At 50.3% G+C, this 24,964-nt stretch overlaps 1 protein-coding gene across 2 annotated transcripts in view; it reads left to right on the forward strand.

Moving 5' to 3' along the window:
- Positions 1-24,412, forward strand: part of RGS10 (regulator of G protein signaling 10) — a 42,162-nt gene extending 17,750 nt beyond the window's left edge. For both annotated transcript variants that reach the window (XM_012448062.2, XM_012448063.3), the window contains exons 4-5: positions 8,444-8,587; positions 23,964-24,412. In XM_012448062.2, the coding sequence (XP_012303485.1) occupies positions 8,444-8,587; positions 23,964-24,110 (291 nt within the window). In that variant the 3' untranslated portion in view covers positions 24,111-24,412. The remainder of the gene's footprint in view (positions 1-8,443; positions 8,588-23,963) is intronic.
- Positions 24,413-24,964: the final 552 nt, after the last annotated feature.

Genomic DNA, 24,964 nt, shown 5'->3' on the forward strand with positions numbered 1-24,964 from the left:
ATCATCGATAAATGGTAGACTGTGCAACTACTGCGACTAGCCTCACCGTAAAATCCTAGCTCAGAGTCAAGCAAGCAAACAGATGTCCATTCCCCTGCCTTCTTCTTTTGACTATTAGAGGTAGGAGAGGCCTGTGGGTGGGCTGGCCCACCCTTGCAGTATAACAAGGAAGTGAGGTCCCCACAGCATGGCAGAGCTAGGACGTGAACCAGCCCCCGTGAGGTCACCCGTCATTCCCTGCACACCATGCTGCTCTGTGCCTCCGTTCAGTTGAACTCCCTGAATCTTTGTGAAGTGCCTGCTTGATGTCCGGCACTGAGCAGGAGGCAGCCCAGGGACAGGACAGGTGAGCAGCGCCAAGGAAGGGCGCCTGGAGGGAGCAAGCCTGTGCAAGTGCTATGACGGGGCGTAGAGATGGGAAGTGCATGTGTCGTGGGAGCAAGGCGAGGGCAACAGGGAGGGATCCAGGGGAAGTGCCTTTTTAGCTGAGACTTGGCATTGACATGGGGAGGGCGTTGCCAGGAGCAGGGACAGTGTGTGGGCAGGCAGGGCTGGCGAGAAGAGCTGAGGGAAGACCAGAAGGAATGAGTGGCATGTTTGAGGGGGAGGCTGCTGTGCTGTGCTTCAGGCTGACAGGGAAGCCACACCTGGGAACCTGGGTGCCAAGGTGAGCAGGGCTGGGAAAGCCCCTGCAGGACTTTAATGGGGTGGTTGGGAGGACGGGGTCAAACTTTCGACACGCCTCCTCCAGCCTTTCAGGTCAGGCAGGTCTGGTGTTGGGTTGCCCTGCCCTGTCCATCTCCTACAGAGAGAGCTTCAGAATGGGCAGCCCCTTTCCATGCCTGTACCCCGACACATCCAGCATAGGACTTCTTTTCTTTTCTCTTCTCTTCTTCTTTTTCTTCTACTTCTTATTTTATTTTATTTTATTTTTTGAGACAGGGCCTGATTGTTTCTCAGGCTAGAGTGCAGTTCCACGATCTTGGCTCACTGCAGCCTCCACCTCCTGGGTTCAAGTGATCCTTCTGACTCAGCCTCCCAAATAGCTGGGATTACAAGTGTGTGCTACCATGCTTGGCTAATTTTTGTGTTTTTTGTAGAGACGGGGTTTCACCATGTTGGCCAGGCTGGTCTTGAACTCCTGATCTCAAGTGATCTGCCTGTCTTGGCCTTCCAAAGTGCTGGGATTGCAGGTGTGAGCCACTGCGCCTGGCCCAGCATAGGACTTCTCTAGAAAGTCTATGTCCTTAAGCCTGGAATGCAACCAGCAATTGCTTTGGTGCAGTGAATGCCACTGTCCCGTCACTGCCTGAGAATGCGGATTGGGTGGAGGCATTGGTGATACCTGGGGTGTTTGTCCTGGAGTGTCTGGGCCGCAATGTGAGTCATCGTTCCCATTAGAAGATGCAGGGATATGATCTGAGTAGTTAAGCAGCAGCTTGCCTGAGGCTGGGCACAGTGGCTCACACCTGTAATTCTAGCACTTTGGGAAGTCAAGGTAGTTGGGTCACTTGAGTCCAGGAGTTCGAAATCAGCCTGGGCAACATGGTGAGACCTTGTCTCTACAAAAAAATACACACACAAAAAAAAATAGCTAGACATGATGGTGTGCACCTGTAGTTGCCTGGGGCGATCGAGGCTGTAGTGAGCTATGATCGTGCCACTGCACTCCAGCCTGGGTGACAGAGTAAGACCCTGTCTCAAAAAAAAAAAAAAAAAAAAAGAGAATTCAGAGCCACATTTCTGACGCCAGGCATCTCTTAGTGAGTCCTGTTGCCTGGGAAGTAAAACCAGGGAGTAAGCTCTAAATTACTAATTTACAAAAGTCAGGGGGGCGGGGAACATAGGCACTGGGAGAAGTTGCCTAACTGAATTTCTTTGTTCTTTTTTTTTTTTTTTTTGAGACAAAGTTTTGCTCTTGTCACCCAGACTGAAGTGCAATGGCACGATCTCAGCTCACTGCAACCTCCGCCTCCCGGGTTCAAGTGATTCTCCTGCCTCAGCCTCCCAAGTAGCTGGGATTGCAGGTATATGCCACCACACCTGGCTAATTTTTATATTTTTAGTAGAGACGGGGTTTCACCATGTTGGCAAGGCTGGTCTCAAACTCCTGTCCTCAGATGAGCCATCCGTCTGGGCCTCCTCCCAAAGTGCTGGGACTACAGACGTGAGCCACCACACCCGGCCAGTTCTTTTTAATCCTCTATCGTGCACTTCACCTAACTGAATTTCACAGTCAAACTTATCACATCTGTTCCAGCAGGGAGACCATGGGAGGATTTTTCTTCCCATCCAAGTACTAACCAGGCCCGACCTTGCTTAGCTTCCGAGATCAGATGAGCTCTGATCGGGCACATTCAGAGTGGCATGGCCGTAGAGCGGAGGATTTTTTTCTCTCGTCAGCTAAGGCCATTGAGGGGACGGTGCGAATTCTACTCTTGCCTCCGTTGTTTTACTAGAACCTGTGTCGGTTCATTCCTTGACTTCCATTACCCAGCACTCACCGACTCTGCGTATCCGTGTCATTTACTTGTCTGTCTTCTGTGTGATTTGTCTTGTGGGCTCTGGGAGTGGGGACCGCTTCTTCCCCAGTGTCTCTGAGGGCCTAGACCCATGCCTGACACATGTGAACTTCCCTTCCTCTTTGTAGGACGAAGGCATTCCATTTCCTGGATCCAGGTCCTCTTCTCTCCTGAGTCATTCCTTCATTTGGGGAATAGCACATGAGAATGACTTCTTCCCTCCAGAATGACTCACGAGAGAAGAGCCCAAAACACAGCCGGCAATAGCTTCCTGAGAAAAGGGGCCGGCAGGTAGAGGTGTAAATGCCTGTGAGTGGAAATGTTATTTTTTTTCCTACCCTCCCACTTCATTGGTAATCTGACAGAGCATACAATTCTGAGGTGGAACGCACTCAGAAGTTTGAAGACGTCCCGTAGTCTACTTTTGTTGAGAATCAGTAATTTATATGTAAACTGTTCTGTTTTCTTTCTTTTTTTCCCTCTCTGGGATATTATAGGATCTCTTTTCTTTTCTTTTCTATTTTTTTGGTCCCCTTTTCTTTTCTTTTCTTTCTTTGAACAAGGTTTCACTCTGGAGTGTAATGGCACGATCTCTGCTCACTGCAACTTCTGCCTCCCAGGTACAAGTGATTCTCCTGCCTCAGCCTCCCCAGTAGCCCTGGATTACAGGCACTCGCCACCACACCTAGCTAAGTTTTTATTTTTAGTAGAGATGGGGTTTTGCCATGTTGGTCAGGCTGGTCTTGAACTCTTTTTTTTTTGAGGAAGAGTCTTGCCCTGTCACCAGGCGCCAGGCTGGAGTGCAGTGGCGCAATCTCGGCTCACTGCAACCTCCACCTCCTGGGTTCAAGCAGTTCTCCTGCCTCAGTCTCCTGACCTCAGGTGATCCACCTGCCTCCACCACCCTAAGTGCTGGGATTATAGGCATGAGCCACCATGCCCGGCATTTTTCCTTTCTCTTTGAGACAGGGTCTCACTCTGTCACCCAGGCTGGAATATAGTGAGATCACGGCTCTTTGCTGGCTGGACCTCCTGGGTTTAAGCAATCTTACCAGGTTGCCTCGGCTGGTCTCAAAAGAAATCCTCCTACCTCAGCCTCCCAAAGTGCTGGGATTACAAGTGTGAGCCACTCTACCTGGTCAGGATCTTTTCATCACCAGTATTCTAAAATTGTTCAGTCAGGGGCTTTGGAGGTGGAGGCAGAGTTCATTCATTGTGTGGATTCTTTGTGGAGCCTTGTAATCTGGAAATGTATAGTTCTGGGAAATGGTCTTATGTTGTTATTATTACAGTCATCATTTTAGTAACTTTTTTTCCTTCCATTGTCTCTGGTCTCTTTTCCAAGGATGATCTTTCACCCCTGCATTGAGCCCTTAATTTTATCTTTTATTCTTCCTATTTTTAATTTTTTTTTTTTTTTTGGCTTTTGGAGATTTCAACTTTATCTTCAAATCCTCTTATTGAGTTTTTTTCTGCCTTTTTATTTTCTCCAGACAAGGGCCCTCTAGTCTCTTCTTGGTGGGGCACAAGCCTGCTATGTTCCTAAACTAAATGTATTTCTAATTAACTGTGTCAGGAGAAGTTTGCTGGGAGGGTCTATATTTGGAATTTCCCCAAATCCCTTTATTCAGTTTGGCATCTCATTCTTGCCATCCTCTGTGCCTCTGTTCTGGAGCCTCCCTGGGTCTGTTTCTTGAGAAAAGAAAAAAGTCTTCTGTTGAAGGCGAGGAGGGAGCCACCTGACTGCTCAGGGTTGGCAGAGGGGGCGGAGGACCTAGGGGTCTGATGGCTTCTTTCTGCCACCCTCATTAGTTTCATCTGGGCTCCCCAGTGCCCTCGAGCTCCTGCCGCCTCTGGATGTGCTTCTCGTTGGCACCCCCTCCCCACATGTGCAGGGGCTTCTGTTCGTTTTTCTGTGTCTCTGCAGAGTCATCTGCCATTCCTCTGACTGCTATCCATTTCCTGAGCCAGTTCTTGAAAATATTCTCATATCATTTACTGGATATTTTCTTTGCCTCATTTTCTTTCTGAAATTGATATGAATAAAGTTAGTGTCTTGATCCTTTCATTTTCCTAGGAATTCTCTTCTGCATTCCATCTCTGGCAGAGGATGGGGTGGAGAGGAGCCGGAGGCCAGCAGATGGGATGGGGGTGGGGACTGGCTACAGGGGATTGAAGTTTCCAGCTTCCCAGAGTAGTGGCTGTGGGGTCTGCCAGCCAGGAGACCACTCCTTTCCTTTGTGTTAATTCAAGGTGTCGGTGGGATGTCCAAGCCCATGTTGCTAGAAACCAGTTTGCTATGTGGGTCAGTAGCCTGGGGATAGTTGGACTGAAATCTGGGGGGAACATGGCGTTAGAGTTGTCAGCCAAGGACAGAAGTCTGGGAAAGCCCAGAACTCACAGAGGGGATGGGGAGACAGAAGCTGGGAGACAGACACAGGGAGGTGTTGGGGATCCTGAGAGGACAGGCTCTTACAAGGTGGGGAAAGTGAGAAGAGAAGACAGTGGTGCTGAGCAGGGCTGGGGCCAGCTCGCTCCAGAGGAAGGTCTGAGGGGCCTCGCTGCCTGGGGGGCATCAGCGGGCTGCTGGAGCTGCGCTGGCTGGGCAGAAGTCTGGGTGTGGCATGAGGAGAGAATGGGAGGGGCGATGGAGACAGGGGTGCATGCTTTTATTTTGAGATATTTCAAAAAGGAATTGAGGCCAGGCACAGTGGCTCACACCTGTAATCCCAGCACTTTGGGAGGCTGAGGCGGGTGGGTCACTTGAAGCCAGGAGTTTGAGACCACCCTGACAACTTGGTGAAACCCTGTCTCTACTAAAAATAGAAAAAATTAGCCAGGCGTGGTGGTGCACACCTGTAATCCCCGCTATTGGGGAGGCTGAAGCAGGAGAATTGCTTGAACTCGGGAGGTGGTGGTTGCAGCTTGGGCAAGGGCGGCTCTTTTATTTTCCTGGTGGGAAAGTTCAAGCATGCTGATAGGGGAGGGAGGGGCCAGGGAGGGGCCGGTATGGGAAGCAGCACTCTTCTGAGCTTTGGGCTCCTGGTGACTTTACAGTTTGTCTGCATAGATGTGTGTGTCTGGAGCTGATAGGAAAGTGAATTTGCTTCTCCTGATCATGCACCTGCAGGGAGCAGGGTTTGAGAGCTGACATCTGGCTGAGTGTTGTCACAGCTGAGGCACTGCCAGGCCTCGAAGAAAGGCCCCAGCCTCGTGGGGTGCCTGGAAGGGTGCAGGTGGGGTGCAGGTGCTCCATGGGTAGTCCCCGAGTTGATGGGCCCAGGTGGGGCCCTTCTCCAGCACCTGCCAGGACACCCTCAGATGCTGGGCATGTCGGGTGTCCCCAGGGAGAAAGAGGCTCTCTGGTCCAGGCTGTGGCCAGCCACGTCAGTCAGGGCCGTCGAAGAGAAGCCGGCCATCCTTCCAGGCCACAGACACAGAATCAATTCCACCAGTTCTGTTCCTACCCAAACAGTAGCTAGAAGAGGGTTAACAAAGCTCTGGAAAAATCTACCAAAGTATCTCCAGAGACTGGTTCTTCTTTTTCGCTAACATCCTCGGCCTGGACACCAGGCCTTCCCGTGACTGACTTGTGGTCACAGCGTCAGGGTTTCCCTTTTCAGTCATACTTCCTAGCTTGCCCGAGATAAGCTGGGCCCTGGAGCCGTTCACGGTGCATATCTCATTGGCCAGGGCCTCGGCCCCGCACTGTTCTCACACTAACCCAGAGGGACGGCCAGTGGGAGAGGGCAGGGCTGAGACCCTCGAGGCTTGAATTCCTGTGGTCCTGGAACCTACTTCCTCTCCCCAGGCCCCTTCTGCCCCACCTCAAAGACTCAAGCCACTCATTGAACTTCTCTATTCAGAATTACTCAAGGTAGCCTGGATTCATGTGTGTATGTGTGTGCATGTGTGCACCTGTGTGTGTGTGTGTGAATATTCAAGGGAAGGGGAGGTCTAAAGGGGTTTCTGACCCCGGAACTCTGCATGGAGTTTGCTCATCTGCCTGACTGAAATTCTCCTTTCTTGAAGTGGCTTTAAAACAGGAAGTGGTTTTCCAAAAGTGTTGCTTCCTGACAGAATGGGGGTGGTGGGTAGGAGGCTGTGGCTTCACGGAGCCGGTGGGTCTTGGAGAGGCAAGCAGGACCAGCTCCCAGGTGCTACCCCCTTGGGTCTCGAGGACAGCCCCCAGACCTGTCCCCTGGATAGCCAAGCTTGTCTGGAGAGACTCCTGAGTCACCGAGTCTGGCATGGATGCGTTGCTTCTATTGACGGTAAAGCCAGGGTGGACAGCATGGCATTGGGCGTTCACCCAACCTGGGCTGTCTGCCTGCAGGTGCTGGCGAGGCGTGCTTTCCCGCAGAACATGACATGGCCAGGCTGCGGCTTCTCAGGGTCTTTTGTCCTCAGTCCCCTGAACTAAAAAAAGGGTTACTCTTCCCTCCTTTCATGCACCAGCTATCAAAACCTTTTGGTAACCACCTTCCTTAAGGGCAGAAGGTTTGCAGAACCTGGGATTTCCCAAACCAAACTCCACAGCACATGTGGACCCCCAGGTGGGCTCATGGAGAGAAAGGCAGTTTTCCAGGCCCCCGTCCCCCTTCCCCTCCCCCGACACATGTCATAGCTGTGTGGCTGCCTTTTAGAGGCATTTGTTGTCTGCCTTGCTCTGTAGGGTAAGGTCATGCTTTAGACTCTAACGTTCAGAGAAACAGCCCCGTTTTTGCCAACAGTGAGGTATGAGCACAGGAAGTCTCCTTTCTGTAAAAGAAAATAGAGCCCTCGGGGAAGTCCTGGAGGAGAGGGCTCCTGTGCCTGCAGCCCTGCTGTGAGGCACACTGTCCTGAAGACACAGTTCTTACTGTGAGGTCATCTCCTTACCATCAGTGAGTGCCCCTGAGCCAGCCTCGGTTCGTTTCCAGTGAAACAGGAAGTCGGTGCTTCCCAGCAGGATGGCACTCGGACTTGAGGGCGGGCAGCGAGTGTTTTCTCCACTGGCCGTGCTCAGTATCTCCTTACCTAAAAGGAAACGCACCTGCCTGGGAGGGCCACAGACCGCACAACCTGGAGGGGCCAGTATGTCTCTCGGAAGTGGAACTGAGCAGAATTCAGAGGCCTTGGATCCAAACAGTCCTGAGGCTCCCAGAGGCTCTCAGATAAGCCGTGCCACCTCTCCTGCCCTCTGTGTCCTCATGGCTAACAGGAAAATGCCCTTTGCTGCATCTCCAAGGGATTAAGGAAATGGGACCACTCCAAGCAGGTATCTGCAGCCTCGTGGGCACTTGGTAACTGGTAGGGATAGGCATGCTTTAACTTGATTTTTTTTTGAGACAGAGTCTCATTCTGTCACCCAGGCTGGAGTTCAGTGGAGCAATCTTGGCTCACTGCAACCTCTGTCTCCTGGGTTCAAGCAATTCTCCTGCCTTAGCCTCCCGACTAGCTGGGATTACAGGTGCGCACCACCACACCCAGCTAATTTTTGTATTTTTAGTACAGATGGGGTTTCACCATGTTGGCCAGGCTGGTCACAAACTCCAGACCTCAAATGATCCACCTGCCTTGGCTTCCCAAAGTGCTGGGATTACAGGCGTGAGTCACTGCGCCCAGCCACAAGATGGTTATGAGTGGTACTGAGTGCTTTCTGCGGGCCGGGATTCTTTCTGTCATCGCTTCTGAATGGTTAGTGCAGCAATTTTGTTCCAGGAGATGTGGCTGCGGACACATGAAGAGGGTAGGGGCTTGGCGGTGCAGGGTCTCACAGATAGAAATTCTCTCTGGAGTGGCCTGAGAACGCCCGGGCTGAGGGGATACCTTTCTCTTGCCACAGCAGTTCCTCTGGGCCTGGCTGGAGGAGAGAGCAGGGCTCAGGCCAGGAAGGCTGGGTGTGCAGATAGTACACAGGCCCCCTCTGTCTCCTCCAGATGCAGGAAAAGGCGAAAGAGATCTACATGACCTTTCTGTCCAGCAAGGCCTCATCACAGGTCAACGTGGAGGGGCAGTCTCGGCTCAATGAGAAGATCCTGGAAGAACCACACCCTCTGATGTTCCAGAAGCTCCAGGACCAGGTAACCCAACTTCCCTGCCTGAGCCTTGATATGAAAACCTACAATAATTCCATGCCTGGAAGAATTTAGTGTAACACCAAATGTTAGACTCCCTGGAAACCATCTCATCCGGCCGGGCAAACCGAGGTACACTGAGGGACCACGGCTGGTGAGAGCGGGGACTGGGATCCTTAGCTTGAGACTTACCCCACAGGAGTCTTCCCCAGGTCTGTCTCTTCTTGGTCTACACACAATTTGAACCAGCAGGTTCACCTGCCTTCTCAATCCAGATTAGAGGGGAGGTTGGCGCTATTTAAGGAGCCTGTACTGAGAGCAACCTATAATTGCTGGAACTAAGAATAGATGGAAAACTCCAGAAAGCAAGCAGGAGGACTCAAAGTGGCAGGAGACTCAGGGTGTTTCTGTGCAAATATCCGACACCTCCACATACTTCTGGTGGCCCAATACTGCAAGCTGTTCATAGTTCATCATGTAGCGCCTGAGTCAAAATGAAAAGGCTACCATCCGGCAGCATGTTCCATGTGACTTCTGATTCACATTTGGCTATTGGAGGAGACTAGTGGAGGGCCTCCTGGAAGTGGTGACTTTGAGCCAGTAGGAAGGATGCATGGGCATTGATTTGCGGAGGGAAAGGGAGTGGAATGCATGGTGAAAAGGGAATTTTTGTGACTGTAGCCGAATGGAGACATCGACCCCATCCTGGACCTCAGAATCTTTTAAACACTGCCTAGCACACTTTAAAATGCAGCCAGGGTTGAGAACTTGGACTGACTGCTGTGCTCTAGGTATCCTCAATAATGATAACACTAACTACCGTTTAGTTTTTGGTTTTAGAGTCTCATTCTGTTGCCCAGGCTGGAGTACAGTGGCTCGATCTTGGCTCATTGCAACCTCCGCCTCCTGAGTTCAAGCAATTCTCCTGCCTCAGCCTCCCTAGCAGCTGGAATTACAGGCCTACACCACCGTGCCCAGCTAATTTTTTGTATGTTTAGTAGAGATGGGGTTTCACCATGTTAACCAGGCTGGTCTCGATCTCCTTGGCCTCGGGTGATTTGCCCACCTTGGCCTCCCAGTGTTGGGATTACAAACATGAGCCACCGTGCCCAGCCCTAACTACCATTTAGGACTGCCCATTTGAGCTCCTGCCTCACTTGGTGTGTGTGGTCTCCTTGATCTCCAGTGAGTGTTTTTATTTCCATTTTGCTGATGAGAAAAGCAAGGTTCAGGGAGACTAAGTGGTTTGTTAGCATTAAGTCATGCAGGGAGCAGAAAGTGCTGGAAGCCAGATTCACTCTCATCCACCTGCCTTCAAAGACCACACTCCCCTCATGACCCCCGTGGCCTGTGTTGCTGTTTCTCAAAGCTCCGTGAGCTCCCTGGAGTAGAGGGATTGGAAAGGCCTTGTGAATGCAGGTCAACCCCCTTCCCAGGACTGCAGGAGCCAAGGTAGGAGTGAGGAATGGGAGAGTTCTGACTCCAGGCAGTGCTCTGAGAGGTCCAGCTCACCTGCCCAACAGCTCAGAACGGAGCTGGACCTCTATGAGTAGGCATGCCCCTTAGACTCATTCAGTGGGAGGCTTAGCCAGCACAGAAAGGAAGAAACACTGGGGACAGAGGCTGATTTTTTTTTTAATGACAAAGAAATTTATTTATTTACTTACTTATTTATTTATTTTTGAGACAGGACCTCCCTCTGTTGCCCAGGCTGGACCACAGTGGCATGAACCTCCCTGGCTCAAGTGATCCTCCTACCTCAGCCTCCCAAATAGCTGGGGCCACAGGTGTGTGCCACACGCCCAGCTAATTTTTGTATTGTTTTGTAGAGTTGAGCTCTCACTATGTTGCCCAGGCTGGTCTTAAACTCCTGAGCTCATGTGAGTCTCCAGCTTTGGCCTCCTAAAGTGTTGAGATTACAGGCAAGAGCCATTGTGCCCAGCCTCAGAAAAATTTTTTTAAAAAAATTTATAAATATTTTTATAAATAAAAATTTACTTAAAAAATAGTTTTATAAAAATTAAAAAACAAAGTGCTGTAATCCCAGCACTTTGGGAGGCTAAGGCAGGTGGATCACCTGAGGTCAGGAGTTTGAGACTAGCCTGGCCAACATGGCGAAACCCCCTCTCTGCTAAAAGTACAAAAATTAGCCAGGCTTGATGGCGAGTGCCTGTAATCTCAGCTACTTGGGAGGCTAAGGCAGGAGAATTGCTTGAGCCTGGGAGGCTAAGGCTGCACTGAGCTGAGATAGTGCCACTGTACTCCAGCCTGGCAACAGAGTGAGATTCCATCTTGAAAAAAATTTTTGTTTTTTTATTGGAGAGAGAGAAAGAGGCACAAAGTTTCCTCCTAAGGCATAACTGGGTGAAAACAAGGTATTTGGAACCCGAGCTGATTTCGCAGTGCGTCTCTGTGTGAAGGGCCCCTGGGTTCTGTTTTGCTTTGAAAACTGTCTCTCCGGAGCCTTGCTGTAACTGTCAAAATGCGTGCTCAGCACCAGCCCTGGGTTTTTTGCTCACAAAGCCTCCCTTGAGAGCTCTGTTTTCCTAAGTGAAGGAGAGTGAAGCTGAGGGAAACGTGTTTGGAGCCACAAGATTTCACAGAACTTTCAAAAGCCTCTCCCGCGCTTTGCTTTGCTGAGTGCTGCTGGGCTTTATGGTGGAGCCACAGAACAGGTGCTTTACAAGTTCAGTTTCAGCACCGCCTCCCCGGGGAAGTGCTGGGGGACTTAGCTCCTCATCACCACGTGTGTGTGGGGCTCCGCTGCTCTCTGAGCTTCTCGTAGGGCAGCTCTGACTTTGTAGGCACAGCTGGAACCTAGAAGGATGGGAAAATCTTCCCTGAGCCTCAAGCTAGATGTGCCAAATCCCATGCACCCTGTTTAAAGGAAAGCTTCTCGAGTTTTCAGGCAGGTCCTGTTTATTCTTGGTTTGCACACAGTTCTAACAGGTTTTTCAGATCATAGCAGATTTGAAGTTGTGGTAGAGACTATGGAGTGATGAGCAGCAAGAGGTGATCACTGACAGCCAGGGAGGACACAGAAACGACCCTGAACACAGGCACAGCACTGAGGCCTGAGCCCCTGGGTGTGGTGCCTCCATTGCCACACACCACACCATGGGCATCCCTATGCTACAGGACAGTGACATGATAAGTGAGCCTGGTGACCCCATACCGTCAAGTAGAAGTTCAGTTGAGGTCAGCGTATTGTGTGAAGAATGCATTATTCATTTTAACGTGCATTTCATCAAAAACTTTTTTTTTTTTTTTTTTTGGAGACATGGTCTTGCTCTGTTACCCAGGCTGGAGTACAGTGGTACGATCTCCGCTCACTGTAACTTCTGCCTACTGGGTTCAAGAAATTCTCCTGCCTCATCCTCCTGAGTAGCTGGGATTACAGACATCCGCCACCAGGCCTGGCTAATTTTTTCTATTTTTAGTAGAGACGGGATTTCACCATGTTGGCCAGATTGGTCTCAAACTCCTGACCTCAAGTGATTTGCCTGCCTCAGCCTCCCAAAGTACTGGGATTACAGGTGTGAGCTACTGTGCCCAGCCAAAGACATCTTAAGAAAAGTTTGAGGGGCTTAAAATGTTGCTACCCAGAAAATTCATGTAAGTGGTGAGATGGTTCTCTTATTTAACTCAGTTCTGCAAACTTGGTGTGCCCAGCCCTTTGGTGGCAAAGCCAGGAGAAGCGAGAGGTGGTGCTGTGGGCATTTCCCTAGTACTTTAGCCTAGAGTCAAAGGCTGCTGTTGGGCAAATTTAGGTTGGAGGACGCAGGAAAGAAGGGGTTTCTTACAAAGAGGTGGTTTCTTCCGGGAATTGCTCCCTACAGTGTCTTTTTTTCTTTAAAAGCATCTATTCCTGGGAGATCTGATTCAGTCCTGGTTGGTCTGCTGAATTTGTTGTTTTATTCATTCCTTTACGTTACAATTATGAATTGAGGCCCTATTCTGTACCAGGGACTGTGCTGGGAACTGTGTGTACAACAGGAAATTAGCACCCAGGAGGGCAGGGAAAGATCAGCGCTAAGAAGCAAATGCAGCAGGGGATGGGCTGAGAGGGACTGGGAGGGGCCTGCTTGGGTCGGTGCTCAAGGAGGGCTCCCTGGAGAGGTGACTGGGCCCTGAATGACCAGTGAGATCTGGAGGAGAGGACCTGGGAGCCAGGACCTTCCAAGGAGAGGCAAGCGCAAAGGCCCCGAGGCAGGAGCAGCAAGTGCGTCGGGGCGGGGGGGTCAGCATGGTCAGAATGCGGTGAACAAGGGGGTGGTGGAAGGTCAGTTGGGGGGACTGGCCAGGTCAGGCCCCGAGGCCCCGAGGCTGTGGTAGACAGTCTAATTGCAGGGATGTGAAAAGTGACTGTTTATAGAATGTGCTGGTTGGGCGGTTGGGCTGGTAAGACTTGGACCTCTTAAAGGCTGAGCACCTTGGCTCAGGTCCCTAGCTCAGGGCTGAGCCTGTCCCGCGCCAGTTGGGCAAGAGAAGGTGGATAGCTCCATGCAGAGCCAGCTCCATTACTAGAAAGTCAGACATGAAACCCTGACCTCCCGAGCGTGGCTCACCATGTGTATAGTGGGCGGGGGTGGCCTGACCTCTGTCCCTCCCTTTCTCCCCGCTACCCATCACTCCCTGGATGTGGAGCTGCCAGATTTATCACTGCACGAGCTTGGCCCTGAGCACCAGAGGCAGAAGTGGGGGATTCTGGTCCAGCCCTGCCTCTGTCTGACCCCATTCTGTTTCTTAGTGCGGCTTCTGTGTCCTCATCTGTAACACGGGGCTCTGGGCAGACACTGCTACCTCTCTGAGCTGCACTGCAAAGCAGTCTATAGCGTTCAGTGGCCTGGTGTTAAAAAGTCACTCCCTGATAACCACAACCTTATTTTCTTAGATCTGACTTCCCTTAGATCTGACGCCCCTACCCCAACTTCTTTGACTTTATTTTTCTTGAGGCAGGGTCTCACTCTGCCACCCAGGCTGGAGTACAGTGGTATGATCTTGGCTCACCACAGACAGCCTTGACTTCCTGTGCTCAAGCAATCCTCCTACCTCAGCCTCTCAGGTAGCTGTTACTATAGGCAAGTGCCACCATGCTCAGCCATTTTTTTTTTCTTTTTGAGACAGAGTGTTGCTGTGTCACCAGGAGCCAGGCTGGAGTGCAGTGGCGCAATCTCAGCTCACTGCAATCTCCGCCTCCTGGATTCAAGCAATTCTCCTGCCTCAGCCTCCCGAGTAGCTAGGATTACAGGTGCGCGTCACCACGCCCAGCTAATTTTTGTATTTTTTAGTAGAGACGGGGTTTCACCATATTGGCCAGGATGGTCTCGATTTCTTGACCTTGTGATCTGCCCGCCTCGGCCTCCCAAAGTGCTGGAATTACAGGCGTGAGCCACTGCGCCCGCCCTGCTCAGCCATTTTTTAAAAATTTTTTGTAATGACTGCGTCTCACTATGGTGCCCAGGCTGGTCTCAAACTCCTGGCCTCAAATGATCCACCTGTCTTGGCCTCCCGAACTGTTGAGATTGGAGGCGTAGGCCACCACGCCCAGCCTTCTTTCACTTTAGAAGTTAGTAACTGTGAGTTTGCAGGCAAGACGTGCTCCCTCTCTGTGCCTGGCTTTCCTCATTTGTGAAGCAGGGGTTATAATAATAAGGTATTCATGAACTCTTGATCTCCAGTGATCTGCCCATCTCAGCCTCCCAAAGTGCTGGGATTACAGGCATGAGCTACTGTGCCCTGCCTATTTTAATTTTTTTGGATACAGGGTCTCCCTCTGTCTTCCAGGCTGGAATATAGTGGCACCATCGTGGCTCACTGTAGCCTCGACCTCCCAGGCTCAAGCCATCATCCTACCTCAGACTGCCTAGTAGCTGGGAATATAGGCATGCACCGCCACACTCGGCTAATTTTTAAAATATTTTTTCTAGTGATGAGGTTACTTAGGCTGGTCTTGAACTCCTTAAACTCCTGGGATCAAGCAATCCTCCAGCCTTGGCCTCCTAAAGTGCAGCTGTGATTAGAGGTGTGAGCCATAGTACCTGGCTTAAAATTATCTTAAATTGTTGAATTAGTACATGCTCATTGTTAAGATAAAGAAAAGAAAATTCATGTATCCAGGAGGGTATGCAGTGAAAAGCTGAGGTCCCCTAGTCCTGCCCTCCCCCTCTCTCCCTAGTGGGAAATCATGACATTGTTGGGCCTTTTGGGCTCTACTCACACATTGAAGAATGGAACACACTGAAGTCTGCTCCGTGACTTAGAGTTGTTCCATATGAAAGATTTAAAACACACTTCTCCTCTGGCATATTTCTTAGCCCCAGCTTACACATTTCCTGCTCAGAAGCCTTTGGTTTAAGTTCTACAGAGCAGCACGATCTGAAATAGCCGTGAGCATGATGAAGACGGAAAGGTCCAGATCACTGCATATGGCAATTTTGTGGCTTTCTCAGTCCACGGAAGAGAAGGGCATGGGCTTGGGGGAGTGGGGTGCTCATTCTTCTTCCATGACTATGAGGGCTTCCCATGCCTACACATAAAAGTAGATTTTGCATCTGCTAGGATGCCTTCCCAAGGCTTTGGGTCTGGTACTAAACTCTAGCCTGGAAAAGCAGAGCTGAGGTGGTCTCCACTCAAAAGGAAGTCCTTATCCTCTGATGCTTCCAAAAAAAAAAAAAAAAGGAAAACCAGCACTTTGGGAGGCTGAGGTGGGCGGATCACCTGAGGTCAGGAGTTAGAGACCAGCCTGGCCAACGTGGTGAAACCCCGTCTCTACAAAAAATACAAAAATTAGCCAAGTATGGTGGCACATGCCTGTACTCCCAGCCACTCAGGAGGCTGAGGCAGGAGAATCGCTTTAACCTGGAAGGAAGAGGCTGCAGTGAGCCCAGGCCACGCCACTGCGTTCCAGCCTGGGCGACAGAGTGAGACTCTGTCACAAAAAAGAAACGGAAAAGACTTGGGCAAGATGCTAGTGCTCCCAGCCACATCCTTGACAGAGAAAGGAGCCGTGAATGGGGTCCCGTTTTAGCAATGCAGTTTCTTTGAGTTTCCCCAGAATGTAAGGAGGTGAGAAATGCTTCCTTTTCAACATAAATAAGAGGGGTGGACCAGCTATTGAGGACTTGGGAGGGTGAGACAGGGGCTGCCCGGCCTATGGTGGTCATTTGAGGGCCCACTACCTCCCCTGCCGCATTTCTCCAAACAGGACCTCGGCCTGAGTGCCCCTATATGACCATGGTTCCCTCTCCTGGGCTGTGTGGTGGCCGGAGCCAGGGACTTGGGACGTGTCAGTCTCATGGGTGCCGGGTGACATTTGCTCCAAAAGATCAGACCCAGGGCAGAAATGGGTATTTTCCAGCATACTTCACCAGAAAGGGCAGGTGTGGTTTTTTCAAAGAGAAGGGAAGTTAACTGTCTGCGTACACCGTAGTCATCTGCCTCACGAGGGTCAGGGCCGGAAGGGCAGTATTTGAAACACTTTGGGATGTTTTTTGCAACTTTAAAATGGTATTTGGGGCCAGGCGCAGTGGCTTAAGCCTGTAATCCCAGCACTTTGGGAGGCCGAGGCGGGCGGATCACCTGAGGTTGGGAGTTTGAGACCAGCCTGACCAACATGGAGAAACCCTGTCTCTACTAAAAATACAAAATTAGCTGGATGTGGTGGCACATACCTGTAATCCCAGCTACTTGGGAGGCTGAGGTAGGAAAATTGCTTCAACCTGAGAGGTTGTCCCAGTCTGGGCAACAAGAGTGAAACTATGTCTCAAAAAAAAAAAAAAAAAAAAAAATCAACTGGGCAAAAAAAATACTTAGCTGGGCATGGTGGTGCATGCCTGTGATCCCAGCTATTCAGGAGGCTGAGGCAGGAGAATCAGTTGAACCAGGGAGTCGGAGGTTGCAGTGAGCCAAGATTGCACCACTGCATTCCAGCCTGGTGACAGCCTGAGGTTCTGTCTCAAAAAAAAGAAAAAACCAGAAAAAAAAGGTATTTGGGGGAAGAGGAGGGGACAGTGGCACTCAGAGGAGCATTCAACTCCCCTTTCAATGGCAAAAGGCAATGCCTCTTCCCCCAGCAGAAAGTGAGTCATGTCATTTGGGCCTGGAATTTGAGTTGTATGGACTGTAGAAGAAAGCACACAATCCACTCCACACACGTGACAGCATTGAACCTGTAACCCGTGAGCCTGGGAGAGGATTTTGTCCAAGCAAGGTCTCTCTGCTCCTGTTGGTATCCAGACTCCTTCTGGAGTTCCGATCCCACCCCTGGCACACTGTACGTCTCTGGCCAGTCTGTCTACAAAGCTGGAGTGCCGTGCAAGGTGACAGAAGCTTCAGTGCGGCCCGTCCTGGCGCTCTGGGGCAAGGACCGACTTGAGCTGCTTCGTTTGCTCATCTGCTCTCTGCCAGATGCCCTCAGGCCTCCTCCTGGGTGCAGCCTGTTCCCACTTGAAAGGGAGGTGGTCTTCTATTACCGGGAAGAGGCAAGGACCAAAAAAAAAAAGAAAGAAAGAAAAGGAGGTGGTCTTTACTTTAGTGGGTGGGCACACCCCTGTTTGCACCTTGCCCCAACAGCCTCATCAATGCCCAGCCACTTCTGAGGACTGGAGGGACAGGAGCTTGCTTTCTTCTCCCTTTCTGTCTCCTTGCACGGGTACAAAAGCACATCTGTAGTCCATGTGTGTGGAAAGAGGACGCATTCTGGAGCTGCAATTCAGAGACAGTGGTGCTTCCACCTTCTTTCAGTGATTTTCATATAAAATGAAACCAAGTTCTTGGTTTCCCACTAATTAAACCCACTAAATATGATATCCCACTAATTAAACTTTCATTGCCCTAAGGAATTATTTTTTCTTCTTGTGCCTGATTGAAATAACATGGCAGAGGGTTTTGAAGAGAATCGAGGATGCTTGTTTTGTTTAGGTCTTCTGTACTTGTTTTCTGAGAAGCGTTAAAATATTTATTAGGCTTAAAATGCAATTAATGGAGACAGTGACACAACATTCATAGAGGGGCCTTCAAGGCTTGTTGAGCTCCTCGTTTCTGCAGGGATGAGTATGCGTCAAGGGGAAGTCCTGTCCTGGAGCAGCACATTTTGAACAGTCTGAAGTTGGAGCACTGCATGGATCTTTTTCTTTGCAAAAAGAGCAAATCCTGCTCAGTCACAGCACTGTCTGGGATCTGGAGAGGAGTGGTGCCTTGGTGACATAAGGACCTTGTTTTGCAGGACGGTTGTGCAGAGTTGCGCATCTGCAGGAAGCCTCTTTCCTCATTTTTGTCTGAGTCTCACTTCCAGCAGCCTGTAGGATTGGATCCCAAGGCAACGATGCTAAACAGTTTACAGTCCAGGCATGCAGCTCGCAGATGTGGGGATGCCAAAACCCCAAACCTTGCTAAGCCACTGCTGTCTTGGCCAAAAAGGAAAAAAAAGATACAGAATGCAGCTCAGCTGCCAATTTGAGTTTTCTGCTTCACTGGCAGCCGTGCGTGGGACGGATGGCCGCCTCTGCTCTGCTCCCGTGTCTTCCACTCACCTCCAACCTCCCCCTTAGCCCAGATGGCTCCATTTTTCTCTTCCTTGTAGACATTTAAAGAGTCTGATCATGTTGTTCAGGTGCCCATCATAGTCCAGCCCTGGTGAGGTCAGTTCTCCTCCTCAGGAAGCCCTGCTTGATGGCACTGTCTGGGACCCCAGGCCCCCTTCATTTTCTATACTTGAGCAGGGGTGAGGTGAAACCAGCAAACTGACTAGATGAGCCTCCTTGGGCTGTTGTAAGCAATGACCCCAAGCCAAGTGGCTTCAAACAGCAGAAATGTATTCTCTCAGCAGAAATGGTTTGAAAATCTGACATCAAGGTGTTGGCAGGGCCCTGTTTCCCACAAGGCTCTGGTGGGTGGGGGGTACTTCTTTGCCCCTTCCAGCTTCCAGACTGCTGGTGGCTGCCAGCACTCCTTAGCGCTCCTTGGCGTGTGGCTGCATCACCGATCTCTGCCTCTGCCTTCACACACCTTCTTCCCTCTGTGTCTCTCTGTGTCCCCTCCTCTTCTGATAAGGACACCCAGTCCTTGAATTTAGGGCCCACCCTAAATGGAGCATGATTTCATTTTGAGACCTTAACCAACCCTCTTTTCAAATGAGGTCCATTCTAAGATTCCAAGTGGATGTAAGTTTATGGGAGCACCAATCACCCCACTACTGACCTTTCACGATATTTATTTCTCACTTAGACACATGGATACACTCTTAAAGAATGTATGTGGAGCTGGGCACGGTGGCTCATGCCTGTAATCCCAACACTTTGGGAGGCTGAAGAGGGTGGATCACTTGAGGTCAGGAGTTTGAGACCAGTCTGGTCAACATGGTGAAACCCCATCTTTACTTAGCTGGGTGTGGTGGTGCATGCCTGTGATCACAACTACTCAGGAGGAAGAAGCAGGAGAATTGTTTGAACCGGGGGGGTGGAGGTTGCAATGAGCCGAGATCATACCACTGCACTCCAGCCTGGGTGACAGAGTGGTACTCCATCTCAAAAAAAAAAAAAAAAGAACATATTCGGAATCATTGTTTTTAGATAGGGTGTGTTTTAAAATTTAGTATCAGTCATTTAACATTCATGGGCAGTTTTCCATGTTAAACTCTCTTTGCAGCCCTCATTTTTATTGTCCTGCCATGCAAATGGCAAATGGCCTCATGGTTGGGAGTGGGGGCTCCGGAGCCTGCCAGGGCTGGCCTCCTGCCCGTCTGTTTTGCTCACTGTTATATGCTGAACTTCCTCTCCCTAATCCATATGTTGAAGTCCTAATCCCCAGAATGTGACTTTATTTAGAGACAGGCCTTTAAAGGGGTAATTAACATTAGACGAGGACATTGAGGTGGGCCCTAATCCAATCTGACTGCTGTCCTTACAAGAAGAAGGGGACCCCTAGGCCACCCTCTTTTTTTTTCCTGAGGTAGGCCAGGCATGGTGGCTCACACCTGTAATCCCAGCACTTTGGGAGGGCAAGGTGAGCGGATCATCTGAGGTAGGGAGTTCAAGACCAGTCTGACCAACATGGTGAAACCCCGACTCTACTAGAAATACAAAAAATTCGTCAGGCGTAGCAGTGAGTGCCTGTAATCCCAGCTACTCAGGAGGCTGAGGCAGGAGAATCGCTTGAACCTGGGAGGTGGAGGTTGCAGTGAGCCGCGATCGTGCCATTGTGCTCCAGCCTGGGCGGCAGAGCCAGACTCTATCTCTAAAAAAAAAAAAAAAAACCCCCCCCCCAAAACCCAAAAACAAAAGAAGAGGAGGTAAGGACACACGTGCATGGGGGAGACCCCGCAGGGAGAAGGTGTGGTCCACAAGCTAGGGAGGGCGGCCTCAGGAGAAACAACCCTGGTGGCACCTGACCTGGGACTTCCAGCCTCCAGAACTGTGAGGAACCTCTAAGCCCCTCTCCTCCCCTGTCAAATCAGGGTCCTCATAGTGCTGCAGGGAGGACTGAATGAAAGAACGCCCACACGCTGCCCAGCGCAGGTCTAGAGGGCACTGCGGCCACGTTGGTACCAGCCCAGTTCACTTCCCCAGCCTCTGCTGCTGCACAGCGAATGGTTTCTGTCCATGCACTGGTAAACATTTACTGGCCCCCAGTAGCAGCTACTTCCCCTATGATAGATGAGGCTCTGGCCAGCAGCTAGCTGGGCACACTATCTCTGGCCGCATTCTTGGAAGAAAGTTTAGGTGAGTTATCTTTTTTTTTTTTTTTTTTGAAACAGAGTTTGGCTCTATCACCCAGGATGGAGTTCAGTGGCGTGGTCTTAGCTTACTGCAGTCTCAACCTCTCCTGGCTTAGGTGATCCTCTCACCTCAGCCTCCCTAGTAGCTGGGACTACAGGTGGGTGCCACCAAGCTGCGCTAATTTTTATTAATTTTTTTTTGAGACAAAGTTTTGCTCTTATTGCCCAGGCTGGAGTGCAGTGGTGTGATCTCGGCTCACTGCCACCTCTGCCTCTGGGGTTCAAGTGATTCTCCTGCCTCAGCCTCCTAAGTAGCTGGGATTACAGGCATGTGCCACCACACCTGGCTAATTTTGTATTTTTTTAAATAGAGACAGGGTTTCTCCGTGTTGGTCTGGCTGATCTCAAACTCCCAACCTCAGGTGATCCACCTGCCTCGGCCTCCCAAAGTGCTGGGATTATAGGCATGAGCCACTGTGTCCGGCCTAATTTTTGCATTTTTATTAGAGACACGGTTTTGTTATCCACCTGCCTCAGCCTCCCAAAGTGCTGAGATTTCAGGCATGAGCCACTGTGCCCGGCCTTAGTTGCATTCTCTATCCTCTAAGTCACCTTTGCTGAGCCCTGTCCCAGGAGCATCCTGTTGCTGTGGTCTCCTGAGCCAGGCCTGGGAGATCCTCGGCTGGTGGCAGTGAGAAGTCTGCCCATGCACCCCATGTGGAGCAATCAGGCTTCCCACAGCCCAGGCACATGAGGACTTTGGGAGCGACATCCGCTCCTTTCTCCAGCCTGCCTGGGTCCAACAGCCTCAGCTGCCGCCCAGTCACTGCAGCAGCATGGGAGAGGGGCAAGGGCTCCCAGAGCAGGAAGCCTCTGCCTGAAGGACTTCTGCACTTGTGGGGCATTTCACACCTGCCCCAGCAGGGAGTGGCCCTTACACTCTTAGTTCACAGCCCCCTCCTCTTAGGCTGGCTGGCAGCCTTGGGATCTCAGGGCCCTGAGCTTCCTCCCAGCCGAAGCAGCCTCTTTCCCTCCCCCTCCTCCTCTGCCCTGGGTGCCCCCAGCACTGGCCTTTTTTCTTCTCTCCTTTGAAGTCTGAGCCTCAGAGCCACTACAGGCAAACAGGATGTTCCTCTCCCACATGTAAAGACTTCACACGAGAAGCTTGGGTCGCACTGCATCCTGCTCAGAGCGGTGGGTCCCATCTATGTGGACCTGGGGTGGGAGTGGGTACAGGGCTGAGGCTGGGTGCCAGGCGGGACCCTTGTGCGCCTTGTTTCATTAGTCACATTTGAGTGTTCATTGAACTTTGAACCAGGTGGGCATCTGAAAGTTCCCAGTGGGGGCTCTCATGCCTGGAAGGGCTGAATACACAGGTGTGATGCCTGCTTAGCACATTGCCGGGGACCATGACAGAGTGATGCCACTTCTCATCGCCCACCTCACCCTTGGCCATGATTTTTGTGTTTGCTGGGATTTAAAAAAATGTTTTTTTCTCCAAACCTCAGCAAATTACAGTCACACCTGAAATTACTGGATGGCTACAAGACGGATGAGTGCTGTGGCATGGCACAGGACAGGGGCTTGGGGGGCAGCTTCAGTCTTGCTGAGCAGCCAGAGGACTCGGGCAAGACTAGAAGGGCACCAGGTGATGTTTAACGTTTTAAAGAAAAGCTAAATCCCAGATCTTTCTCTGGGTTGTGAGCTCTGTCTCTAGCAGAGTGACTCAGGCGGTTCTGCTGTGATTGAAGCCATCTTGGGAAGATGAAGGTGTAAAATGTGAGCATTCCAGTTCCCTCCTGAGGCATCTCCCACCCCCAGGCAGATGTTCTGAGTCCTTTGAGTCCCTCAGATGTTCATTTATTTTATTTTTAATTTTTATTTATTTTATTTATTTATTTATTTTTGAGACGGAGTCTCGCTCTTGTTGCCTAGGCTGGAGTGTGATGGTGTGATCTTGGCTCACCCTGCAACCTCCACCTCCCATTTCAAGTGATTCTCCTGCCTCAGCCTCCCGAGTAGCTGGAAGTACAGGCATGCACCACCACACCCGGCTAATTTTGTATTTTTAGTAGAGACGGGGTTTCTCCATGTTGGTCAGGCTGGTCTCGATCTCCTGACCTCAGGTTCTCTGCCCTCCTCAGCCTCCTAAAGTGCTGGGATTACAGGCATGAGCCACTGCACAGGCCTCTTTTAATTTTTATTTTTTGAGTCAGTCTTGCTCTGTTGTCCAGGCTGGAGTGCAGTGGTGCGATCTCAGCTCACTGCAGCCTCTGCCTCCTGGGTTCAAGCAATTCTCCTGTCTCAGCCTCCCGAGTAGCTGGGATTACAGGCACATGCCACTACACCTGGCTTATTTTTGTATTTTTAGTAGAGACGGGGTTTCACTATGTTGACCAGGCTGGTCTTGAACTCTGGACCCCAAGTGATCCACCTGCCTCTGCCTCCCAGAGTGCTGGGATTACAGGTGTGAGCCCCCGTGCCCAGCTTCCTCAGATGTTTAATTTACAAAATAGTTTGTGTGTGCTGGGAGAGGGCAGCCTTAAAAGATGTCAGGGTTTCCCACCCACTTGACAACCCAGCCTGGCAGTCAGCGACATTCTTAACATCTCTGGAACTTTCCACTTGGTTGAGCCTGTGTTTGTGCCGTGTACCAGGGTGAACCGTGTGGATTTTTAGTTGCAGAATGTTCTGGAAGTTAAGTGGGAAGGTCTAAGAGAGAGAGAGACAAGGGGTGAGAAAGAGATCGTGCCCCTTGACAGCTGGAAAAGGCTTTGTGCTTCTCCTTTCCCTGCCCCTTTCGTGGGACGAGGGAGGAGATGGCACAGGATTGGGTAGGAGTAGGGGAAATTGAATGCTGGTCACAGGGATCGTGGCCCAGAACAGAGGCTCAGTGGAGGCCAGAGGAAGCTACTGTGCCTGGGGACAGCCATCTGAGCACCTGCCATGCCGGCGGGGGCAGCCCTCTAATCTGGGGGACTTCAGCTCTGCTGGGGGTCCTCTTCACCCACCCAACATACCTTAGAGTTTCATTCTAGGGATGTGCTCCCCAGCCCGTCTGATGCCACAGATGTTGACATTCTGCAGCCGGCTGCCCTATTCTTTATTTGGGACCTGTTTCCTTGCTAAGATTATAGTTTCACTGCCCTGCCCTGCAGTGAGTATGCCTCATTTTGGCTCTTGGCACAATAATAGGTTTGTTTGAGATCTCGGATGCCAGACTTACTGGGAGTCTTAACAATACTGGCATCATATGATACGTCAGTGATCTTTTTAACACCACTGCCTCTACAGAAATGGTTTCTATTTGGCTGTCTCAGCTCTTGGAGAAATACATCCTTGTGTTATCTATGCAAATAAAATGGAGAAGGACTTTTGGTACAAGGCTCTGAATCAGTGCTGCGTGAATCTGTACTTCCGTGGAACATAAAGGCATATTTGTTCATGTGACTGTCTATATATTCCATTGAGATTATTTCATAATGACCAGAAATATCCAGGAAATCTGCCTTGTCTAGCATATGACTTATTTGAGCCTTCTTAGTGTATCCTTCGCACGTATTCGTATTCTTTGGCACATGGCAGGTATCTAATACATATTTGATAGGATGATTTATGGCCTGGATTAGCCTCAGTCTTCAGACTCTTTCTTCTTTTCCTCCTTAGATCTTTAATCTCATGAAGTACGACAGCTACAGCCGCTTCTTAAAGTCTGACTTGTTTTTAAAACACAAGCGAACCGAGGAAGAGGAAGAAGATTCATCTGATGCTCAGACTGCAGCTAAAAGAGCTTCCAGAATTTATAACACATGAGCCCCCAAAGAGCCAGGACTGGCAGCGTTAAGAAGCAAAGGAACTTCCTCTCAGGACCGTGCAGGGTTTATCATTGCTTTGTTATTTGTAAGGACTAAAATGTACAAAACCCTTCCATGGGATATGTGTGTTTTATTAACTGCTTCACCAGTAAGTTTTGCATGATGGCTAAGCTAATATAAAAAAATAATAATAACTTGGAAGTTTTCATTCACAAAACAGAGATTCCTTCAACACTGGACACTTTGAGCATTTTGTAGCTTCATTAAACTTCATGTAAGGCCACAGGGTGAAACATTTCACCACCTTTTACCTTGTAAGTGTTTGCTCTGCCTCTCTGGCGAACGGACGCAGGTCCACAGGTCACTTGGTCAATTAACTCGAGCATGAATTGTTCTGACAGACCTAGGCTACCGGGGATATTGCCTGCCAGTTGCCTTTTGGGTTAAACACTTCTCAAGAGCAAGTTCAGTGCTGGAAGAAGAAAATGAATCACGGACCGCCTCTAAAGATTCGGGAAGCTTGTGTGCGAGTGTCATCAAAGGGTTATTATTTCTTGTGCGTGGGTTGGTCCTGGTTTTGACCACAACCCATGACATTTCATGCAACACAGATAAATAGTTCATCTTGACCGAAACAAGGTCTCAACCAGGAAGGAAAAAAAACACAAATGGGAAATTGTGCAGGGTCCCCATGGCAATCCAAGGTATTGTTGAATGGGATTGTAGCACAGGTGTGTGCTGAGGATGGATTGGTGGGACTCCTGGATCCTGTATCAGGAACACATCATAATCCTTTCCTCTCTGCCCCTGCCCTTTGCTGGACTTGCTAACTCTGGCTTGAGACCTCAACAG

This window comes from Aotus nancymaae, unplaced genomic scaffold (genome assembly GCF_030222135.1).
Source record: "Aotus nancymaae isolate 86718 unplaced genomic scaffold, 86718_ANA_hifiasm-v0.15.2.pri h1tg000010l, whole genome shotgun sequence".
In the NCBI taxonomy this organism is placed as follows: Eukaryota; Metazoa; Chordata; class Mammalia; order Primates; family Aotidae; genus Aotus; species Aotus nancymaae.